We start from the raw sequence: 23,232 nt of genomic DNA on the forward strand, positions 1-23,232 counted from the left end.
TCTCCACACTCTCTTCTTGTACAAGAAATCCACCAGTGGCAGCCTCCACTTCTTTGTTTCTACCTTCAAGGCCTATTAAACTGCATCCTTCCTCACCAATTACCCCCCTTCCCAAGAGTGTGTATTTTACTTTAATCCTACATATATAAAAAAAAAATCCATCAGCTATCAGATGATGTGGACACAGCCAGGCCCTGTTCTGCCAGTGAAGATGCTGGTCAGTAGAGCATTCAGAGTCATCTTAACACCCAGGGGGCAGTATTTTCAGGCTGGAGAGCCATGAACATAAGATTCCTCTCAGGCTTTTTCAAAGTATGTAACACAGCTGCATCAACAGCCATGTAGTTGGCTGTGCAAGGAGCAGGCAAAGCTTCAGTTCTGCAAGGTGAGCACTCTCTTGGACATTTCAAGCATGACTGGGGTTACCTTTTGGGGTATTTCCACATATTTATTTCTGCTGCATTCTATGGCTCCCCATTTACATTGAAATTTGCCCTGGTGAAGTCCTGGGGTGCACATTTTGACTCTTCTCCATCTTCTTAGTAAGCCCACAGTGCCCAGCTTAAGTGGCACAGGAAGCTGGCAGTCTCCTTTTTAATCACTCACAGGTTTGACTTCATTAGTGTTTTTCCAGATTTTTTCTCATCCCCTGTAAAATTTTCCAAAAAAGCAAAAAATATAGTCATCCAGGTCAGACTAGTGGAGAGAAAAACTGTATATCTAAGCTAAAAACCTCTCTTGCATTGAAGAATTCACCATACAGGAATTTTAAAAATCTCCTGCCATCTTTATTGTCCAAGTGAAGAAGATGAAACACTGGGGAACAGAGTGAGAGAGAACTGTGTAGCTCCTGAAAACACACAGACCACTTGAATTTAGTAATAAAAAATAAAAAAAATCAGTAGTCTTATGAGCTGATTTGCCACCCTGTGCTCTTGTGACTTCTGAATCATCTTTCACAGATCTCAGTGACACATGAAAACACACTGGTGTCTGAATCCAAGAAAATCTCTTACCCAGCAGCACTTAAGGCTGCATCCCTGAATGAACATATTATGCTATTAATGAGCTGAAAGCACCTCGTGTATTAAAATAACTTATTTTCTGGGTCAAGAAAAAGAAGTTACAGTATCCCACAATCTACCACAAGCCATACCCAGAATGTCCATGTTCCAGACGTGACTCCAGAACAGCACATGGCTGCAGGTATGCACGATGGCACAAGTATATAAAAAATCCATGTGGATGCCTAAAGGTATATACTGATCTGGCTCAAACTCCCCTGGATAAAAGTCAAAATATCAGCTACTTCAGTGAGGAATGGCCCTAAGAGGCAAGAGCTCAGAAGGCGTAAGCAAGAGCATTACTTCAAAAATCTCTATCCTGAGTTTGAGGTCTTTTCCAGGACATAGTTCCAAGAAAAAAATGGGGAACCTTTACTTAAGTGTCTCATTTTACAATTCCTGTAAAGATTTCAGAAGGGCAGCAGACAGTCCCAGGGGGATACAAGACACAAACATCTTAAAACATTCCTGTTTGTTAAAATTAGTATTTGATGAGTAATGTATCCTGCAGGCTACTACAGCAGCACGATCCATCACGTAGGTGACCAAGCACTAATGTTGTCAACACTAACCTATCCCCACACACACACACACACTGTGCACATTATCAGAGTTTCATTTCTTGCAAGGTGTCTGTCTTCATACCAGAAGACAGATAGTAACAAACCATAAGGACAGTCTCCATCGGTGAGCTCTCCTGACAGCACCAGCCTGCTTTGTTAAGTGGGAGGGCATCACCTGTGTCAGAGCTGGGCACCACAGACATCCCTTGTGTGCAACCTCGTTTACTACCAGAGTAATAAGCAGCAACAGAACTTGCATAAAAGTTATTATGAAAAACTTCAGATGGACAAAGTGGTCAGTTAATGTACTGGAGGGTTTGAAGTATAAACCTGCATAAACCAGCAGGAACCTCTTGGGAAAAGCATTGGCAGGGTCTTCCTCCAAACAAGCATTCAGAGTCCAATTTTCAGCAGGCAATATTGAATCCAAGAAAATAAATGCCCAGTTCAACCCTATTACCTATTGTACGGGGATGATCTACTCCAAATAAACCAGTGCTTGCCATCTGTTTAAGGCCTTGCAAGCAAGTCTTCAGATCAATACACAGCAGAGCAGTTATTGAGCTTGCCCTGAACCACTAGCTGGGTGACAGACCAGGAGAGCTGTCAGGAGAGGTCTGTTAGGAGACAATCAGACCTGTGGCATCACACTCTTGAGTCTGGGTGTCTTCATAGAGCACTGCCATGGCTGAGGAGATGTCCTCAGCTACCTGCTTTCACCAAAACTGTGTAACTCTGGACATCGGAGACACACTTAGGAAGACAGATGTGTTTGTTTACAACCAAGCACCATACCACTTCAGTTACAAATAAAGATTAAACTCAAGACTCCTGAAAAACACTCACTTTTTGTTAACAACACTACATAATTGGTAACTTTCATGGTCTACAGGGATTTTGGTTGGTAAGGTTAAAGGGAATGAAATTAGCATTTTCCTCCCCCTTTTGTTAAAGGCTACCATTATATCCCATAGAGAAACTAACAGAGATAGAAATCTCTCTCCCTCCGCTTTAATAAACCAGGATGACTCACTATTTCCCCATTTTGCTTTAAATATCCTGTCACTGCTGTGGTTTGCTTTGTTCAGCTCTTCTCTCAACTTCATACAGCACCTGCTGCAGTGACGCAGGAAGTCCTCTGTGGTTCTTCTGCCCTTTCAACACGTCTCTCTCATCAACACTGCTCTGACCTTTAAACATCACTGACTTCACTTGCTCAGCTGATACCAGCAACCCCCAAAGACCGTGTTTCTTTGATCGCACTTTCCTAGATAGTAGGAGATAACATTGTCTTGACAGAACCAAAAAATATGCCATATGTTTTCAAGCCTTCACCCTTGCTGAAGCACACTTGGGTTTTTTGCTGCAGGCCCAGTTTTCACAAGTAGACTGAGCTGTTACAGCTTCACTGACTCTTTGTAGGTAAGGAAACCTCACAAATCAAATCTATTTGTTTGAAACTTAAGTTTTTGCTTCCTTATCTTTGACCATCTTTCATTGCCCATTGGCCCACGTTCCTAAGCTGAGTAAAGACTACAGTGTCTTATATCTGCTTATTCAAGCATGGCTTGAGCTAAGACCATTAGAAGCCAAGCCCTTTGTAATTCTAGAGAACAAAAGAGTAACTCTGTTCCTGACAAAGCCGGTTTTCTTGAATGTCTCTCTCACTGGCTGACGATGGGATAACAACCAGCAGAGGAAAACAAGATCAAACTAGTGCTGGACCTAAGAAGATCAAAGAAAAGAAAAATAAAGAGAGCCCTGGGCAGATGAGAGAAAGAAGAAACATGTTTCTTCAGCGAAGGATATTTTACACTGAGGCTAAGCAAGGGCACAAGATGCTAGGAAAAAAGAGGACCTCTCTGTTACAGGAAAGAAGACATCTGCTGGCACAGTGCTCCTGGGCCCTGAGAGATTCAACCTCAACACAGAGAACACTTGAGCACTGGAAAACAAAAACTAAGAGCATGGAAATGCATAAAGGTTTTACTGTTTGCTGAGAACTGTACATTCCTTGTTGTGGATAAATGCAGCTTGAATTTTGCAAAGCTTTTGTATCTGTTGCCTTCTATCATGAAAACACCCTTCAGAGGTGATCCACTAACCAGGAATGCCCAAGGGCTCCCACCCCAGTCAAAGGAGAGGTTGGAGCTGCCTGAGGGGCTGAGGCTCAGCCTCCCAGTTGTGAGGGACAACTAACAGCAGCAGCAAAGTCCAGATTCTGTGAGAGAGAAGCCAAAGGACACACACCTCCCACCCCGATTTGCTGATATCAGAAAATGAGCAGCATCACACGGACATTTTCAGATGAACTAGCCAAGGGGAAACATAAACATCTGTGTAGTTAACTGGCCAAGAATCTCTCCATGGGTTTTTGTGTGTGAATTACATGAAATAACGTTTTTCTAGTTCATATCACTAACAGTATTCCAAGGTCAGCATGTCTTTCTGGACAACTGGGTGCCTTTAATGAATAACTGAACTTTTAACAGTGAATTGAATTAAAATGCATCACTTGGCTAGAGAAAGTATTCAGCACTTGTGACATTCTGCAGTGCTGCACTCAATGAGAAGACACAAGACAAACAAGGAATGTTCGGGGTTTGCATATCACCCTGCATGACTTCCTATTACTTTCCACCTTTTCCTTTTTAAATACATATTTGTATTCATATATTCTGAAGAGATACCAGGCTAACTGAACATTTCAGAACTGCCAACAGCTGCTCATGTGGAAATCTTGCCATGATGAGATTTGCAACCATGCTCAACTCTTCAGAAACAAGATTTCATTCATTTGGCTGGTCTTTCCCTGCAGGAGCAGTGAAATGTTGAGTGCTTCTCACTCCGCAACTCTGAGAAATGAAACAGGTCCTAAATGCTGTCACCTCATTTTGACTTTCATCTTTAGCAATCTCAAAAACAAGATGCAACAACTGGAAAAGCCAGTAGGATTTTGACTGTTGTTTCAAAGTGCAAGAGCAGCTCACAATGGCACCTGAAAGGCAGTAGTGAAAGCTCCATATTTTACACAATGACAAACAAGTGAAACTTTATTCATCTTTTTCTTTGTGGGGAAGGCTCACACTAGAGAAAACAAGGATAGAACTGATTGAACAAATCATGAAAGGAGACCTCAAAGGAAGGGGGCACAGAACCTTTGGACTGCTCCTTTCTTTCCTTTTTTATAATGCATGGAGGACATGAAAGGGGTTTCTTCATAGTTCTTTGTTATTCTAAGAAGAATTTTCTGCTGCTGCTTCTCTTTTACATTGAAAATTCAAGTCTTGCCTTGAATTGAAGGCTCTGAGGCAAACAGCATCAAAGACATGCACAAGTCAGAATGAAGCACATTGATAAGGACATTTGGTTAGTGCCCATCTTGCATTGGATTCTGAAGGCTGCAGATGAAAGTCAACAAATGCGAAAATCCAAAAAAACAAACTAAACCAAATTTAGTTCAGACACTATCTTGCAATACCAAGCCATGGTTCCTGCCCAGAAGCTTCCACAAATGGGTTTTAAGTTACCTTTTGTGATAGGCTTGAATCCCAAATCCTTTTTCTGCTGAAGGGAACAGGACTTTGTCAGAGCTGGTCTCTCTTCGGAGTAGAAAAGCAGCAGCAGAGCTGTGGGAGAAGGACTGAAGACTACTATTTCTTGTACATCAGCAGAACAAACTTCAACATTTAAGTCTGTTGTGCCTGCAAACATGCCAGATAATTTTCTCCCCAGCAGACTTCTTACAGGAGGAGATTTTCCTCTCTCTCTGAATGGTTGTTGGTGAAAATATCTGCTAAAAAAAAAATAAAACAAGCATAATCTTGTTTAAAAAGTAAAGACTTTAGATTTGGAAGTCAGTAAGAGGAAGAAGATACAGTGCATCTGATGACATTTTGCCAGCTTCTTTCTCAGGGTTGAACTGAGGTTTCAAAACTGAAAAAAGATTGTAACTCTTTTTCCCTGTTCTGTATGTGTGGTTTTGGTGGATGTTGAGTTAGGGATGCTGAGTGCTGGCTTGTGTTGTCAAATTCATGTGGCTCTGTTGTCCTAATTAGGATTAAATGATACATTACACCCCAAGTCACCCTCCGCTAATGTCTGCTAGATGTTTTTTGGCATCAAGTTTTAGAATTGGAGCTGGTTGGGAATTTTCCATAGGGAACTCCTCTGAAAGAGAATTCTGAGAAACAGAAATTTTTCATGAGGGGAAAAAAGGCTATTTCTGCCAATTTATTTTTTTTAAGATTGGTTTGTAAAGAGGATTGAAACATAGTATTTAATTTTGAATGACGTGGACTACCCAGACTGCACAATGCTGCTGAGAATCCACATGAATTTTGGATACTTTCAGAGGCAGAAAGCAACAGAGAACTACCCATTTGGGCACAGAGGTTTTAGTTGAGGTGTGGAGAACCTCCGATTAGAACTGCCAGTACTCTGTTGGGGTAGAGGTACCTTCTCATCTTCTGCCTCCTCAGTAAAAGGCCACACTGTATGATAAGGACAATAAAATTAAAGCCATCTCCTGGCTGTCACAGGACATTTGAACCTTCACCTGTGGACTTCTTTTTTTTCCACCTCAAATAAAGCAAAATCTTCTTGTAATGTGAATGTAAAAGTGCACACATTGCAGACCTCTCAGAAACAGACCATGAGTGTTAGGAAGTTCAGCACCTACAGCCTGAAGGACCTCACTGCAGCAGACAGAATAATTTCCAGCAGCCCTCAAAGAGCTCTAAACTGTGCCAGAGGATAAGGCTGGAGAGGTGTGGACATGTTGGCACAAAAAGCAGTTCCATCAGGCAACAAATAACAGCGACATGGGTATCATCACCCAGTGCTCTCCAGGAGAGGCTGCAGGCCAGTCCTGAGAACAGCCTTCATGTCAGGCCAAGAAGCTCTTGTTCAGGCAATGTTTCAAGCTCATTTACCCCTTTGGTGTACCAATTTAAATGCTGTTTGATTTGCAATTCCCTTTTCTAATCCCGAGAGTGGTAATGAATAAGAGAGCAGTGGAGGGCAACAGGGTCTGGTTGAGATATCGATGCCGCATTGAAATTGCAAGGGTCAGACTGAACACCTGGGCACCAGGGGCAAAGATTAGTCCTTAAACCTGTCACTTCTGGTAGAGGCACAGCAAAACTGCTGCAACAGAAACAGTATTTTATGGACTAATGAACTGAGAGAATAGGAAATCAAAGATCGGCTCTCCTCTGCTGAGTTCAGAAGATTCAGTGCAGACTGCTGTCTAGCCACAGGATGACACAGATGCCATTTGACAGTCTGGAGAGCAAGGTTCACCTGCAATAACATCCTGCCAGCTAGCTTGAGATTAGGAGACTGTCCCAGCCATCTACCTACAGCACAGAAGTGACAGGAAAGATTGCAAAACGTCAGTCACTGACAGAGCCCATGATTGACACTAGAAACCCAAACATAAGGGTTTATACAAACAGGGCAACACTTTGAAAGCAGAGGTGAAACACTGGCTGCTTTATAAATCTGTGATCAGCTCCAGGTATTTAGTGCCCCACACAGCTGTGTGTGGGTTTGACAGCACCTGGCTTCCTAACATTACTTGGGTCAATCAACCCCCAGGCCAAACCTGTGGCACACCTCAACTGTTACTAAGGTTCATCCTTGTCAAACTACACCAGTTCTCTTCCCATCCTTCTCCACATCACCAGCAAAATCCTCACGTGCCTGACACAGTGCTGTGAGCCCCATATGTGCTGTACTTGTCACCTACTCCCACTTTGCTTACTCACTGTTTACTAATGATATACAAATAGTGGCCTGTAGGGAACCACATGTTGCCTGCAGCAATGATAGTGGATGAGAAACTCCTACAACCACAGAAAAAATGATTAGACATAAATAACTGCACTTCTTACAAGAAGCCATTACAGATAATTTCCCAAAATATTCAAGAGCCCCTTGGAAAAAGGACTGAAAAGACAAACCACAGAAACTGGGGAAGGGCAAGAGTGGAAAGAAGAGATTTGCCAAGAGGATTCAGATTTTCTAAGTGAAGGATCAGACTCAGCAAGACAGCGATTGACTAACAGAAAACAGACCTGCAGAAAACAGCCTTCATGGACTTGGAAGTTAAGAAGCAAGGAGTGGAAACACTGGAAGAGATAAAGAAAATCTACAAACTATCATATCCCCAGATCAGAAACACTTCAGCTCACGTGGCTGACTAAACATGGTTCTCTGAGTCAAAGACAAATAACAGAAAACTGCTGTTCACGTTGCAATGCTGTGCTACAAGAATGATGACAGCTCTGCTGCAAAACAGGATCTTGTCTGACCCTCCCCTTCACTGCCCTATCTTAAGCCATGTTCTTTTTCCTGGAGGATTTTATCTAATGTGAAAGAAGCCTGAGGGATGAGGCAGGAGCTGCAAGGGGCAGCTGCACCAGCATCAGTGCTGGCTCCTTCCTGCCCAGGGGTTGGCAGCAGGGCTGGTGCAGCAGGTGGGAGCAAGCTGAAAACACAAGCCACAGCGTGGTATTTCACCTTGGGAGTCACCTGCCCAGCAGATGTTTTTCAAAACTAGACAGCAGTTTAGTGCTCATTCTGAAGAGTCAACAGCCAGCATCAATATCCATACAATTATTAGCAGTTCCTAGGTTTTGTACATCTTTATTGGCAAAATGCAGAGGACTTTCTGCTCAGAACCAGGACATCTAAAACTGTCAATAACTCACTGTGCCCATTAATTTAGCCTGCTTCCTTTTTCCCATATGAACCTTACAACAGAGCACACTACAAACTACAAAACCAGCTGTGCACAGCTGTAAGTGTTACTAATTACTAAAAGTGCAATGTGCAGCCACGGGAAGTTTAATTCACAGAAGTCAAGAATAAAAGCAAAAACATAGTTCAGAAGAAACATTCAGCTAAAAGAAATGAACTCATAACTTACTGCTCTTCTAAAAGTTTTTGTACAAAACTTTAAATTAACCCATGCTAGCTTTCAGTTTATTCTTGTAGCAAAGATATAAAGAAGAAACATTTTTAAATTGTAAAGTAGCTGCAAAGAGACATGTGCTTTCCCCCGATACTTTATCATGTTGTTTTTGTCACCAGGTCTGTCCTCTTCCACCTGCAGGTGAATACCCAAGAGAAGGGAAGACTGGCATTAGAAACTGGAAAGCTGGGCTTCAGCTTCCCAAAGACATCAAGAAGCAGGAACAGTTGCAGTCACTGTCCATCATAACTTTTACATGCTTTGTTATTCATAAAATATCTGGTTTTTACATCAGATAAACTGAAGCCAAAACTCCAATCCTGGCTGTGTAGTGTGTATTGTATTACATATATTGCACCCTGACAGCCTACAACCTAATAAGGGAAAATATTTCATCTTTAATTTTAATAGCAGATATTGACAAGCTATTCACAACCTCCAGTGAGCTAATCTTATGCTAGTCTGTATGACTGTAACTGTTCCTGTTATGTTAGCTTTATCATGCTTTTTTTCTTTCTAAGCATTGTTCTGGTATTACTTACAACTAAGATTCAACCCTAACCTGCATGTCTGTGTTTTGTAAGGACTCCTCAATCTTTCAGAATGTGCAGCAATGCAAAGTTAAGCCTAAAGGATTTCCCTATTGTTCAAATAGCCTGAAGAAACACTTTCTAGAAAAGCCTAACTCTGCCAGTTCACTGGTTTTGTTTGTGAGATTGCTCTCCTAGTTTTGCTGGAGCAAAAATGTTTTATGCAGAAATGTAGTATTACTGTACATTTGTAAATGCGGTTTTCATATAATTATCTGGATATTAGGTGGCATAAGCCAGCACTCTGTGATTCCAGAGATGGAAAAGGATGAGGAAATTGAGCTGCTGCAAGCTAACTTTTGCAGCCGGTTGAACCTTTGCACCTTTTAGTCTCTCCAGATGGTATTTCTCTACCTGTCTAGATGCCCAGAAGCCTGCAATACAGTCTGATTTCTCTTAGAGACATGTTTTCTTTTAATACTGTATAATCTGTTGAGGCTATTAAAGAGCTGAGGCCAAGAACTTGGCTTGCTCACCACTCAGTTGTTTAAACACTGCACTACATACATTGCATGCCTTATTGAGATACACCAAATTATAGTTACAAAGGCTATTTAATGTTAAAACACACAGCATTTTTAAACTTGCCAAAACAGACCTAAAAAAACCCCAATCTATAGCTTCTATTCTTCTTTTTGTTCAAATTAAATGCAAATATAATCCTCTCCTGAGAGTCTCTAAGTAACACTAAGCAATATTAAATTCAGTTCAACATCTGTTTTAGCAGCAGAACCTTGCTGAGCAACACTCACATTTTTATCACCCTCGGTTTCTTCATGGTGGGATGTGAGGCTTTCCCAAAGGTCTGCCAGAAGGGGAAGAAACAAGAACTGCAACAGGGTCCTCCATGAGAGTTCAGTGCAAGGAATTTGCTGGGGAAAAAAATGGAAAAACATCTACTGTTGTTTTAATTTTAGGCAGGAATAGACAACTTCAGTTGGAACCCTTCAACGTAACCAGCACATACATAGCTGCTCCTATAGATACAAAAAGTAGCATATACATTTATCACTTGTTTTTCCAAATAGATCCACTACCAGCCTCAAACATATGAAAAAATATCTTCATATTACATCACATTCTTTATCTTCCTTCCCCCCAAACATGCCCTCTCAATCAGTCCTTGTGTTAGGAACACTCTGCAATGGGGCTCCAGATGTGGTGCTCTCCCTTAGTGGTGGAAACCCAACCCTACCTACTGGTGTCATGCTCAGCCCCACCACCCCACCACTGGAAAGCCCTTCTGCAATAAAGGGTGAAGAAACCTTTAGCACAAAGGGTCTATTTATGACAAGTGACACAAAGGCAGTTCTGGACAGGACACTTCTGAGGAAGAAAAGAAAATATCCATACTTCACTTCTGTAAAGCAGAATCTCCAGCACGAGTCCTCTAAAGAGGAGCTTGCCTTTATATTTCATTGTGAATACAGCATACTTACCAAAAAACTAATTATGTATTGGCTGGATAACTCAGGGTTCTGTGGTGGTGCTTTTTAGAGGTGATTCAAAATACCATTATGTAGGAAGCAGAAGAGGCCTTTTCTCCCATGAAATAGCCAATTTCCTTCCAAGAATGCAGAATATGGAAGGGTCCCCCTCCTTCCTCCTTTTAATTTCTTTCCCTATTTTGAATTTTTTGATATTTTGACATGGGATCGAAACTGGATCTACCCAGGTACAGTTGTGAATACAGATTTCATACACTGGGAACAACTCTTCACAAGCTCAGATTAACACAGATTTTTTTTTAAGAGGTAACATGAAAAAGAAAAGGCTTAATTCTTCCTCATTATACCAACCATCAACTTAAGCTACAATATTCTGAAAAGCTAAGAAAAACAGCACTCAAACAAGCATGGAGATCCATCCATTCTCCAATCCTTGGAGAAAAGAGTACGGATGTATCATGAGAAAAACCCAAAATTATGACAGAAAATAAGGGTAATGCACACAAGGACGGCAGCAGCTCCAGTGAACAGCCACGGAAGGGAAAGCAATATGGAAAGCAAAATCTTTCAACAAAGCAACCAGCAAAGGCCTAGAATAAAGGGGGGAAAGGGGTAGCAGCAAAAGGAAGACTGGTGAAGTTTGCTGACTAGGAATGACTTGGCTGGCCACAGAGGCAACTTACTGAAAGCAGCTTTGTCCATGACCTGCTCCTGTGGGCTCCGAGGGCAACTTCCACAGGTTCCTAGAGATGGCAACTCCTAAGGCAGGTCCTGCTGATCAGCTCTGCAGGGAAAACAGATTTTAAGAAATCAGTGCAGCACCTCCTTGCATTTCCCGTGCCTCCCCCCACTGGGGCCATGTCATTCAAACACCCAGTCAAGTACCCAATTTGACCTTTCTTTAATTAAAATTTGCAGTTTGTTTGACTGGAAGTATAAATTACTCATTCCCCTTGTAACCTGTCATCTTACTGTCAGCAAGGGAAAACATATATTTTATATAAAGGCTCAAACAAGAGTAACATCTAGTGGGGCCTATAAAAGAGCAAATATTTTTGCCTGCAAGGTATGTTCCTGGCAGGAAACCAGGATTTTTCAGTCATTTTGCTAGACAAAACCATCTGAAGAATCTGCATCAGAAACTGAATGTTTTGGGGGTTTGTTTTTTGTGGGTTTTTTTTAAGTGCAACATGTTCTCTGGACGTTTGCCACTCTGTATAACTTGGGGTGTTACCTGTGGAAAACAGCCAGACAGCTTCAAAGAGAAAGAGACCACAAGATATCCTAAGGAAAGAGGTACCAGTTGCACACACTTTCCAGCTCCTGAAATTTGGAGAGAAGGGAAGGGTAAAAAATCATCAAGGATTCACTCCAACCAATCCTATCAGGTCCTGCCTCTAGACATGACTCAGGAAATGGCATCTCCTCACTTTGCCTTTGGTCATGCAAAAAAGGAATAGAATCAATGAAAGTAATGCTACAAATAGGCAAGAGAGACTACCAACAATTAAAATTTATTACCTGCCTAATACAGCACTTTGGCTTAATTCCTTAAAAAATGTTTTTGCAAGCCAGAGTCTTTAATGATTTAAAATTAAATGATTTAAATGATTATAATGATTTAAATGATTTAAATGATTTTAATGATTTAAAAAGGGAGAAAGGTGAACCCCTTAAGGCAATAAAGGAGAACAGACACACGTCCATAGAAAACTCATCCTCTTCAGTAACACAATAAAGAACACACATTTTTCTTCAAAATTTTATTTCAATTTAAATTATGGGGCCAGCCAGATTTTTTTTTTTTTTATAAGAAATGCATTTTCCTCAGGAGAAATGAAATGCTACCACGGAAGTAGAATTACAATTGTATACATCTCTTATTAAAAATTAAAAAAAAAAAAAAAAAAAAAAAGCAAAACCCAAACCCGCTCACATTTAAATAACTTTTAGTAACACCCTTAAGCCTTCAAGCAGATAAGAAACCACTTCCAGAACAATAGTTTTTAATACGAAGAGCACATCAAATGAGCTTTAATTTAAATACAACTTCTTTTCAAAAGCCAACATTCAAATGTTTCCACATATTAAAAAAGTCACTGTAGCCATTGTTTCCAAGGCCTAATATAGAGTAACCTCTATCCCAGTCCACGTTTTCACTTCTTTACATACAGAAATCCTTAGCACATCTACATTTTTCTAAAGAGGAAGCCTTACATATTATGGTGAATAACTTGGCAAATAATGTTTTCCTCCACTCAGCTATGATAAATCAAAATATAACAGCCTGTTAGTACTGAACTACAATGCCACCTCGTGGCCAATTCTGCCTAAGTGATCCTCAGTAAGAGTAAGCTCTTTCCTTTCCTGTAGGCAAAATGAATCGATTTGCAAAGGACATGTTAAGAACCTGCAAAAGACCAATTATAATGTTAAGAGCAATTTTAAACAACTGAGTGAAACCACTCCATTTTCTGGAGCCACCTGACTTCCCTTGTGAAGGCTTTCAAATCAGCTTAAACATAACTTAGGAGTTCAATCTTGCTGATTGCACAGTATTTTAACTGGGAGGAGGACAGGAAGCAACAAACACTTTCTATAGCATTCTCAACCAGACTCAGCCATGCAGAATTCGAACTTTTGAGACTCCAATCCATAAGTTTGGTTGGTTGTGATCTTAACATTACTATATGATGGATAGATACAATTTTAATAACATCATTTAGCTATCCTTAGTAGATTCCTTTTGTACGGTCACAGTACACGGTGCAAATTTTTATAAATACTGATAGATTGCAGCATTAAAGAACAAAATCTGCAAAATCAAATTATTTTGTTACCCTGGGGACATTAAATTGTTTCTTGAAGTTGGAGGGAATTAAATCATTCACTGGCACAACTACTGCACTGAGTTATTTACTGTAAGAAAGAAATTATATACTGCAGGCTCCTCAGAAGTAAAAGGAATCAATATTAATTCAGCTTAATCTTTGCCATTTGCAGAGCTGGTGAGCACAATCCTAGTTTAATTGAATAAGGCCAATATTATCCAGTAAGAATGTAGTATAAAGGGTTCCAGTTCTCTGTTTCAGCCTACCCTAACTGATGGCACCCCGTTAGATAAGTGAATACAAAGAATTTGTTTGGGGTTGTGTTTTGTTTTTTTTTTTTTAATGCTGCAGTACTCAAGATTGTTAAATCAGCATTTCCATGTGATCTGAAGTATTCATTACATATGAGCATTCATTTTGCAAAACTCAATATTAGGTAATAGTTACAGACTAATACAATAACATTCCTCTGCTGTACAAATTAAATCATATTTTAAAGAAATGAGCAGCCTAGGAGTTATATACAAAAGAAACCAGCAAGCATCATTGAAATGAAATGCAAAATGTCACTGCTAGGTCTACTGTCTGAAATACCTTTAAAGTAAAATTAACAAAAACCCTTAGAACATATTTCCAAGTTTACAAGTCATTTCTCAGAAAATCAAATCATGTCAAAAAAAAAATCTATAAAGCAGTGAAAGGCATATATACATTTTCCTTATGAACCTTGAGATTTCACTCTTTTAAAGGTTGCTAAGTTTCAATATCAGTTTATTTGCAAGACAATTGTTTATCCCAATAAGCTCACATCTTGGATACATTTCCCCTTGATTACAAATAAAGCACTGCACTTTTTTTTTTTTAAATCAAGGCATATAATCTTATACTACGGTGCCAGGTATGCACAGGTCACATTGTGCTCATATCTCAAACAAGGTAAGTGCAAACATACAGATTTATTCAGATTTGCAAGCATGCAACCTGTTACTTAACTACATGAACACCACCTCTCCTAAACCAAACTAGTATCTATATGTTTGCTTTCACGAACCTAGAATCTCTCTTTTCAGGACTCCTAAAACAAGCAGTGTCTTTGAATTCTGAAATGACACAAATATCGAGAAAGTCCACATTGTGCAAGAAAGCAGCAGCTATGTTTTTCAACTTGGACTAAAAAAGAAAAGAGAAAAACAAAAACCGTTCACTGAACAGCAGATTAGCAGTAATGTTCCTCATGAATCGATAAGAGTGCCTGATGCTGAATATCTAACAGCAAATGCTGAATTTGGGTTTAATATTTTAAGGGTTTATTGGAGATTAAGCTTCTTGCTGTGCTGGTCTCTTCAAATCCCTGATCTGTTTAACTAAATAGGTCTTCTCATCATTAAATTGTTCATCCTCGGTCCTGTCATTCTGAAACTTGCTGAGGAACTCAATAAGTTTGGTCTGGTTCTTTAGAAGGATGTCTAATATAGGCTGTGTCTTGTTAGGATTGGCTACAAACACCTGCAAGAAAATAAAAGGCATTTAGCAGAATCGTAGGAAACGGAAGGCTAAGTCTAAAAAAAACCAACCACAACCAAAAATAAAACCTTAAAACAGTGATGACTGTAACTTGAAATGATGTTTCATTCATTCCATATTCGAGTATCTCTACAGCAAAAATAATGGAGTAAATGCATGTTTTAAAAAAAATTACTCTGTTTTATTACTAGAATAGAGGCTGAACAGCAGTACCAAGGTAAATTCCATTTGTGGGAGGTGATCAGCCACAGCACTCTCAGCAGAAACCACTAGACCACCCTTCACAGTTACATCATGCAGCAATGCATGGCTTCAGATTATATACAGCATCCTAAAGGTCACTGAAAACTTTTATACTGCAAACTGTATCTCCAAACTCTTAGCTATTTGCCTGTCTGCTGCAAAGCAAGAAGGTATCTGTTACAATGTGCAAGCTACAATTCAGGATTTGAAATGTAGGTGACTTGACTAAAATACTGCTATACTTCAGATTATGAAGCATGGAAGAAAACCCTGGAACTCCAAGATGCTTCACGATTTCATATGAAAACATGCATTCCTCCTTATCTTACTGCAATTCACCTTTCTTAATTCCAAAATTTTCTAATAAATAACACTGACAAACTTATGAAAATCCCTAGAAGTCTATACAATTATCAAAAGATACAAAGATAGCTAGTTGTAAAGATGGATCATAATAAAGACAAACATAAGTACTCTTCTTTATTTAGCAACTTAGTAAACATCAAGATAAACTTCATTTAGACTCAGCTGAGTAGTTTACTTAACAGAAAAACTTCTGGCGGGGTTCCTTTTGTTCTTTATTTTACTCTGGGCTTTTTTAAACATACCTTAAACACATGAAAGGCCTCAAACTGAATGTTACGACTCTTGTCTCGTAGAAGGTTCATCATCAACTTGAGATTTTCAGGTTTACTGATGTACTTCGTCATAATCGTGAAGTTGTGTCTGTCCAGTAACAATTCACCAAGAAGCTAGAAGTGGAAAGCAAGCCCAAATTAAAAAATTCCTGACATTGGACATAAGAAACAACTTTTTCATAAGTGCTTTAAAACACACTGAATAGTTGACACCAGTCTGTAAAGATAGCAACAACAGAACTCAAATGCCCAAAGTTCTAAGTGTGTTTTACTCCTATTTTGATGACCCAGCTTCGCCTTTTTCTCAACAAGTGAAAAATCACCTTCCCCACCCCTTCTTATGAATTGAAACTGATGAAAAGTCTTTTTCATTCTTTTTGCCCCGTGATTTCATTGAAGGATCACCAGGCACTGGAACAGGCTGCCCAGGGAACTGGTCAAGTCACCATTCCTGAAGGTATTTAAAGATGTGTAAGTGTGGTGCTGAGGGACATGATCGTAAGGGTTTTTTCTAACCAAAGCAACTCTATAACTTTCACTTATACAGAAGCTATATATTACCAATAAGAATGTAGTTTTAAAAACCAAACAAAACCAGCCAACAACAACAACAACAAAAGAACCAAATAAAGTTACTACTTCACATGAGAAATATTTACACTTCTTTTGCCACCTTTTGTCCAGAAGGGAGTAAAAAGATATTCCCCACAACTACCACTTTTGCTGTAAGTTATGTATTATATTTACATTCACTACATCTGACCTACTTGAATTTAAGATTTGTATTGCTCTAGTCACACCATGTGAATATTTATTAAATGATCTAAATGTGTCCAGATTTGTTAAAGGAAAAAATTCACTAAAAAACTCTGCACTTGCATTGAGCTGTTTCTGGACAGAGGGAGAAATGCCTTGGTGTGTGCTGGACACTACATAATGGAAGGACTGGACTAAAGAAAACTAGCTGATCCCAAAAATCAACATATGAAAAACTGAAATAAGCACTATCCAAGGCAGCTACTGAAGCCACTTCAATTAAAGTCAACCAGCTTTGAAATTAAAGGAATTCTCTAACTTTGCATTTAAGAAGAAAATTAAATTGCCTTACCTTAAGTGACTGTCTCTTTGTCACATAATTTTCTGAATGAAGTAACTTCTCATATTCACTGAAGAACTAAACACAGGAAAAAAGAGAAGGGTCAGGACCTTTCCAAGCATCATACATGCTCTTCTTCCAAATGATTATAACAAACTGGAGGAGATGCAATTTCATAACAAAAGAGTAAACAAAATCTGAAATCTCAGTAGACTTCTCTAAGTCAGTATTATTTAAACCTTGTAAACATTTTAAACAAATTTGGTGTTCTCTTTTAGGAGCTTTTAATATTTAGACTGCAATGTGGTGGAAATAGTTATCCTCTTATTTCTTAAACGATAATAGTTCCTGGTACTGAACACTGCTCATTAATTTCAGGAGTCCCCAGCAGGTGGATAACGGCTATCTTGTATTCTGTGGCTCCTATGGGCTAATACAGACACAAGAAAAAGACAAGAAAAGGGTTCCCTCTAGCGGAAAAATCAGATCTAGTTTTCACAGAACTAGATTTCTGCCACATTCTCTTGTTTTTACACCTTTCTGCATTCAACAATAAGGTCTTGATCTTCACTGATTGGCAGCAATTACTGTAAGTTCAATTGGTTTAATATTGTGTGTAAATGTCCAAAAAGAAAGCTACACAAGGAATGAAAATACTGATTTTGTCAAATAAGATACAGAGCACTAGGAAATTCTGAATATTAAAACATTATCTGCTCACCCTATCATAATGTTGTTCCAAAAATTCTGCACTTAGCAACTTGTGTCTTGTAAGCAAATCCTGTAAAAGAGCACAAAACCAATATTGTCACTAAGATATTTCAATAGTACATATACATTCCTATTAAACACTGAGTACACATAAGGCAACCAATAGAAAAATTTGCTATTTCACTAAATAAAGAAATTTAGGACATGAATGCAATTACCTGGACATTGCTAAGGATCTTGGCATCAGTCAGGAAAGGTCTGCTATGTGTTATGTTAAGTCACACAGGTAAACAGCCTGTGGAATCATCACTGCAGAATGCTATTCCTGGATCAGGGCTATGCTCTATGCACAAAACTGTATACAACCAAGATTAAGACCCTCTATTTAATATTGATTGATATTATACTTTAAGTCCCATAACTGGTTGTTTTAGGACAACAAAAAAATTTCCCAAAGTGTGATCATCAAATATACTCAGGTTCATAACACAGTGAAAAGGACTTCGCTCACTTTAAGAGCTGGAGGCACAAATTTAAAAGCCCCCAAGTGCACACATATTGAGCTAATGCATGGTAATCTTGCTTTCCAGAATAAAAGTTATGAGGAACACAGTGTGTATATTTATTAATTTTTTTTTTTAAAAAATGTCTTGCATTCTGAGAAATAAGGAGTTAGAGTGTCCAACTTACCCATTTGCATCACACCTTTCCTCCCTCCTGCCCCCTCACCTCCAGGCTTGTTTTGCCCAAAAATGAAACACACAATATCTGGGTTCTTTAAGCAGAGAACTACAGAAATAGTAATTCAAATGTTGTATGTAAATTACCTTGAATGTGGCAAATGCATCTGAAGCAATGTCAAATGTTGACATTTCCACATATCTGAAGAAATCATAGAATTGTTCTGACCACAAGATTATTTTAGCAAGTGGTTCATGCCTGATGCATTCTCTAAGCATTATTCCACAATTTAGAGCAATCTCTGGAGATTCGTACCTATTTAAAAAAAAAGCACAACAAAACACAATGATTCTTTATAAATACTTTCACAAGTTAACAGTGCAACACCACATGGCCAATTTATTTTCGGCACTACCAAGTAAATAAAAATGCAAAACATTAGAGGTACTTATTTAAACATTAAATTCCACTTTTAAATACCTCTAGGAAATATTACTGAAATCATTGCCAGTTAAATGCCAAATTACAGTCAATACAAATGTCTTTCACAAACTGAGAGGCAAGACTAACCAAAAATATTTTCTTCACACTCAAAATCAGGTTTTTTTTCATATTGGTGGGATTTCAGACATCTGGAAAGCAGTGATTTCTGTCTTGAAAGCTGTTTGCTTAAACATAACAGCAATCTACATAAAGCTACCCACTATATAAGCATAAAGGGTTACCAATACTGAACAAAAATTCATGTCTCCTCTTTAATGAAACCATTTTTCAGCATCACTGGCTACTCTACGCTACGTGGGCTTCAAACTTGAAAACTGGCAACTCTCCTCTGATTGTAAAGACAATATTAAACATCATCTCTGCTCCCAAGTCTTCATCAGCCCTCGTAAGGAGGTGCAGATACTTAGCAAGAGGCCTCTGGAACATGTCCATCTCTGATTTGATGGAAGCAATGAAGCCATCCCTGATGGCTTCATTTAGAAATTGCTTCTATACTTCCTTGGCAAGCTTTCTTGCTGAAATACTAGAGGCTTCTCTCAGTTGATTTTAGCAGACATCAACAGCAGCTGCCAAACCCTCACAACAGTGTGTTTCAGACACTTTTGACAGAAATGCACCTTTGTAGTTGCTACTAGGTCTTTGTTTTCCCAAGCAAGCCAACAGCTGGAACCTGAAAAAAGATGGGACTGCCTTTCCAAGCCATTTCAGCCCATTGCAATCTAGCTATCCCACCCTACAGAAAAGTTGGGTCTGCTGTTACCTACCTGGCTCTGGAGCAGTTAAAGCCTCTTACATACCTTCTGGCCTCCCACCTATACCACTGGCAGCTAACTTAGATTCACTAGAATAATTCAGCAGCAAAGTATCATTATGCACACTAAGCACTAACTATATTACCATATAAAACATTTTGTTATTAATTTTCCTGTTAAATCCTGCAATACTTTCCCATTTAACCTGTCACAGAGATTAGAAATGTACTGAACTTTTTGGAACTCATGCCATACATAAATTTGACTCCGTTGGATACCAAATGTACAATTAAATCACTAAAGCTAACTAAATGCCCACTTCAAACATCCTGATTTATGAATAAATGTTTCAACAATCCCTGTCAGAATCATGTTCTCTGAAGAGTGACAAACAGACTAAAAATGAGGACGAATGTGTTACAGCCCTCATTCAGTCACATATCAAAGACAGCATGCTGAGAAAGTAGTCTCATCTCTCTGCACCTCAAATGTCTTTGCTTCTTTTGCAATTCATTTTTAAGAAGTACTAAATCAGTATTTTCTTTTGTGTTATGCCACAATTAATATATTCATTTTGTCCCTCTAATATTTAAATCTGACTTCCTCCCAAAATCAGGGCTGTAACGCAGGGGGAAAAAACCACACAACCAACAGAGCACTTCTGGCAGACAAATGTTCATCTTATAGTCACGAATTGAAGCAAATATTCCATACTGCTTCTAGTGCTAAGCCTTTGGAGCTAGCAGGAAACTAGAAGATATAAAACTCCTGCTTTCTCCACAGAGGTTTCTTATATGATCCACTTTCCAGTGGCCTACACAATGGCCAAGATTAGGTAAATGTAGAGACACGACAATAAAATAGATGAAATTAATTCAGCATATGTGTCAGGCAGGTAAGTCAACATCTCTAATGACTAACTACGAACTAGGAGAAGAGAAAAGGAAAAAAAAAAAGCTTCCTGTTTAAATATTTAAAATTATACTTGATTGTCCTCATCTCAATGCTACCATCATAACACAGGCAAGTATCCTGCTGGGAAGCAGGACCTTTTCATACCCAATCCCAGTAGGTGGAGAAAGTACTGATCAGCACCTTCAACACAAATTATAAAACTAGTATTTGAAATAGCTGAATTTTTAAAGGATTAATTTTTTTATTAACTTCTCTATCCCAAAATAACACACTGGAATTGCAATTTTCAGGACTTTCTTAGTAAATGTTATCAGAAACATGAGCAATTATTTTTAATTAGAGAGAGCACATTCTCAGTTTTTTTAAAAATCTTATTTTAACATGAAAATGTTAACACCACCTTTCTGCTTTCCTGTTTGAGGTCCACAGCTCTACATGTGCAAACGCCTATTCAAGATGGCATGATTTTCCAATATCCAGCACACCAGACAACACAAGAATAGAGGAAGAAAACAGCCATCTGGCATGCACCATATGCCCCAAATCATTCCTTTGTTTGGTCAGGTTTGAGTTAGTGCATTTGTGTCACTACAGGAATATAAATCCCTATGAATAAGAAGTCTAAGACCAGACTAAGAACTGGGGGTAAGACGGAAAACTGGAAATTACAATGGTTAAAGAAAAAGAAACAGCCTTTAAATCTTGATGAAGGATTCAGTCCACAATAAAACAGTTTAAATAGGATCAAATAGTTATTTTGAAAGGAAAATGTCTACCCTACCCCAGTAAAAATATTTCAAGTTACTAACAGTTCTCAGTTTTCAGTCACATTTCATGCAAAAGTGTATTTTTGGCAGTTTATTACTCAAATTTTCCTTTACTTAGGGGACTTACAGGCCCCAAGACAAACAAAACTAACAACTTCTTACTTAATGTAAAAGCCTATTTATGCTTCACAGTGTACATACCCTTTTAATAGCATGAACAATATATTCTGTTGGGTGCAGATGTATTCAACTGTGGGAGTTCTTGTACCAATTTGCCTTCTGAGAATGTTGTTGAAAATTTGTGCGACATCTTTTTTGCCCTGTCAAAAACATCAGCAGTTAAACACACAATATTCAAAGTCCACTAGGCAAGTAACAATGAAACATCATCTTCTGAGGCATTCCTACCATCTGAGTACTGCAGTTCAGTCAGCCTCTGTACTCTGACCTTAAACAGAGCGAATACTCCGATTCTTTATACCCACCTGAAAACACTCCAAAGCATTCAGAGCACTACATCATGTTGCAGCCAGGTCACAGGTAATTTACATTAAGAAATAAAGCCAGGTGATGTTTCAACAGATATTTCTATGTAGCATCAATCTCCTAGGCTTGTTTTATACTTGCTTTTGCTAATAACATACCAGTTTTTAAATGGGCTCTTGCCTGAAAGTGGTTTTTTTTCAATATTCCATTATCTTCTCCCTTGCCTAGGAAGATGTCATGCCACCAGGCAGAGTGTGCAGAGCATTTCTGACTGTAGTCTCAACATCAAACTTAAAACTGTACCTTATGGAAGCTAAATAAATAAATAAAAACTACAAAGTGAAATCATCCACTGACTCAAAGTGCAAGTCTTGCATTTTTCAATGGAAAAAGAAGTACAAATAAGATGACGATGCTGGAATTCAGCACAGATTAAACATAAGACAATGCCCAAGGATAGCACTACACAGGAAAAAATTACCTGGAAATGTTCTCTTGGTTGAATATATATCCAGTTTCTATTTATTTCTCATGTCAGACTACAGCTAAAGATGACAAACTGGCATGGACATCTAACAAAAAGCTGATTATGAATATAAGCCCTTTGCACTGTCATTCACATTCACCATTTACAAGTCAGATTTCTGCAACTAACTTTCCATTTTGGATTGCCATAAAGACAACTTCATTCCTGTGTGTTACCAGATCTGATCCAGAAAAAGCCTATGCAAACTTGTACTAATTCTGGACTTGCAAATAGAGGCCCATTAAGCAACTCCACCTGAAGGTTCCTGAATGCCATACAAAAAAACCTTACGTAGATAATATTTCTTGCCAATCTCCAGCTGTACTATAGATGCTCTGAGCAACACCAGCAAGCTTTTGAGCAAAATGCAAGGCATATTTAATGAAGAATTTAAAAAGCAACAGCAATTATTCAAAGCTTAAGTTTTCTAATCAATGTCAGGATTGAATAAGGAAAAAAAACAATGTTTATAAAAATGTAGGAGGACTGAAGTTTTACAAATGGCATGTTTGTGAATTGCCATGGATGGCTTTGTTACAGTGTTGTTTGCAGGATATAAGAGTTTGTTTGTGAACACTTGTTTTCTTAATTACAATTCCATTGAAAGGCAGCCCAAAGCAACACCAGAATTCTTTGTTCTGAAATGAGTAGAGCAGTGTTTCCAGAAATTGCTTTACTCAAACTCCACATAATATAGTCATCAACTCTCATTCACTAACATTGTCAGTTTTGCTCTGGATCTCACAACTTGCTTTGGATTCCCCTGCAAGAACAGCATTTCCTTATTATGCACATAATTGAACAGACAGTGGTACACAGTTATACCAAAGCTAGTTATTGTTGGAAGGATGTATTACAAAGTGATCTCATGGCCTAACAAGGGCAAACAGACACTGAACCTTGTGCCAATAGTC

General features: G+C 38.7%; 1 protein-coding gene across 4 annotated transcripts in view; it reads right to left on the bottom strand.

The window, feature by feature from the left end:
• Positions 1 to 12,392: 12,392 nt before the first annotated feature.
• CAB39 (calcium binding protein 39) overlaps positions 12,393 to 23,232 on the bottom strand; it is a 41,429-nt gene continuing 30,589 nt past the window's right edge. For all 4 annotated transcript variants that reach the window (XM_051626479.1, XM_051626480.1, XM_051626482.1 and 1 more), the window contains 6 exons: positions 21,508 to 21,626; positions 18,515 to 18,683; positions 17,698 to 17,757; positions 16,989 to 17,054; positions 15,851 to 15,994; positions 12,393 to 14,981 (listed from right to left, as the gene is read on the bottom strand). In XM_051626479.1, the coding sequence (XP_051482439.1) occupies positions 14,793 to 14,981; positions 15,851 to 15,994; positions 16,989 to 17,054; positions 17,698 to 17,757; positions 18,515 to 18,683; positions 21,508 to 21,626 (747 nt within the window). In that variant the 3' untranslated portion in view covers positions 12,393 to 14,792. The remainder of the gene's footprint in view (positions 14,982 to 15,850; positions 15,995 to 16,988; positions 17,055 to 17,697; positions 17,758 to 18,514; positions 18,684 to 21,507; positions 21,627 to 23,232) is intronic.

Source organism: Apus apus, chromosome 8 (genome assembly GCF_020740795.1).
Source record: "Apus apus isolate bApuApu2 chromosome 8, bApuApu2.pri.cur, whole genome shotgun sequence".
NCBI lineage: Eukaryota > Metazoa > Chordata > Aves > Apodiformes > Apodidae > Apus > Apus apus.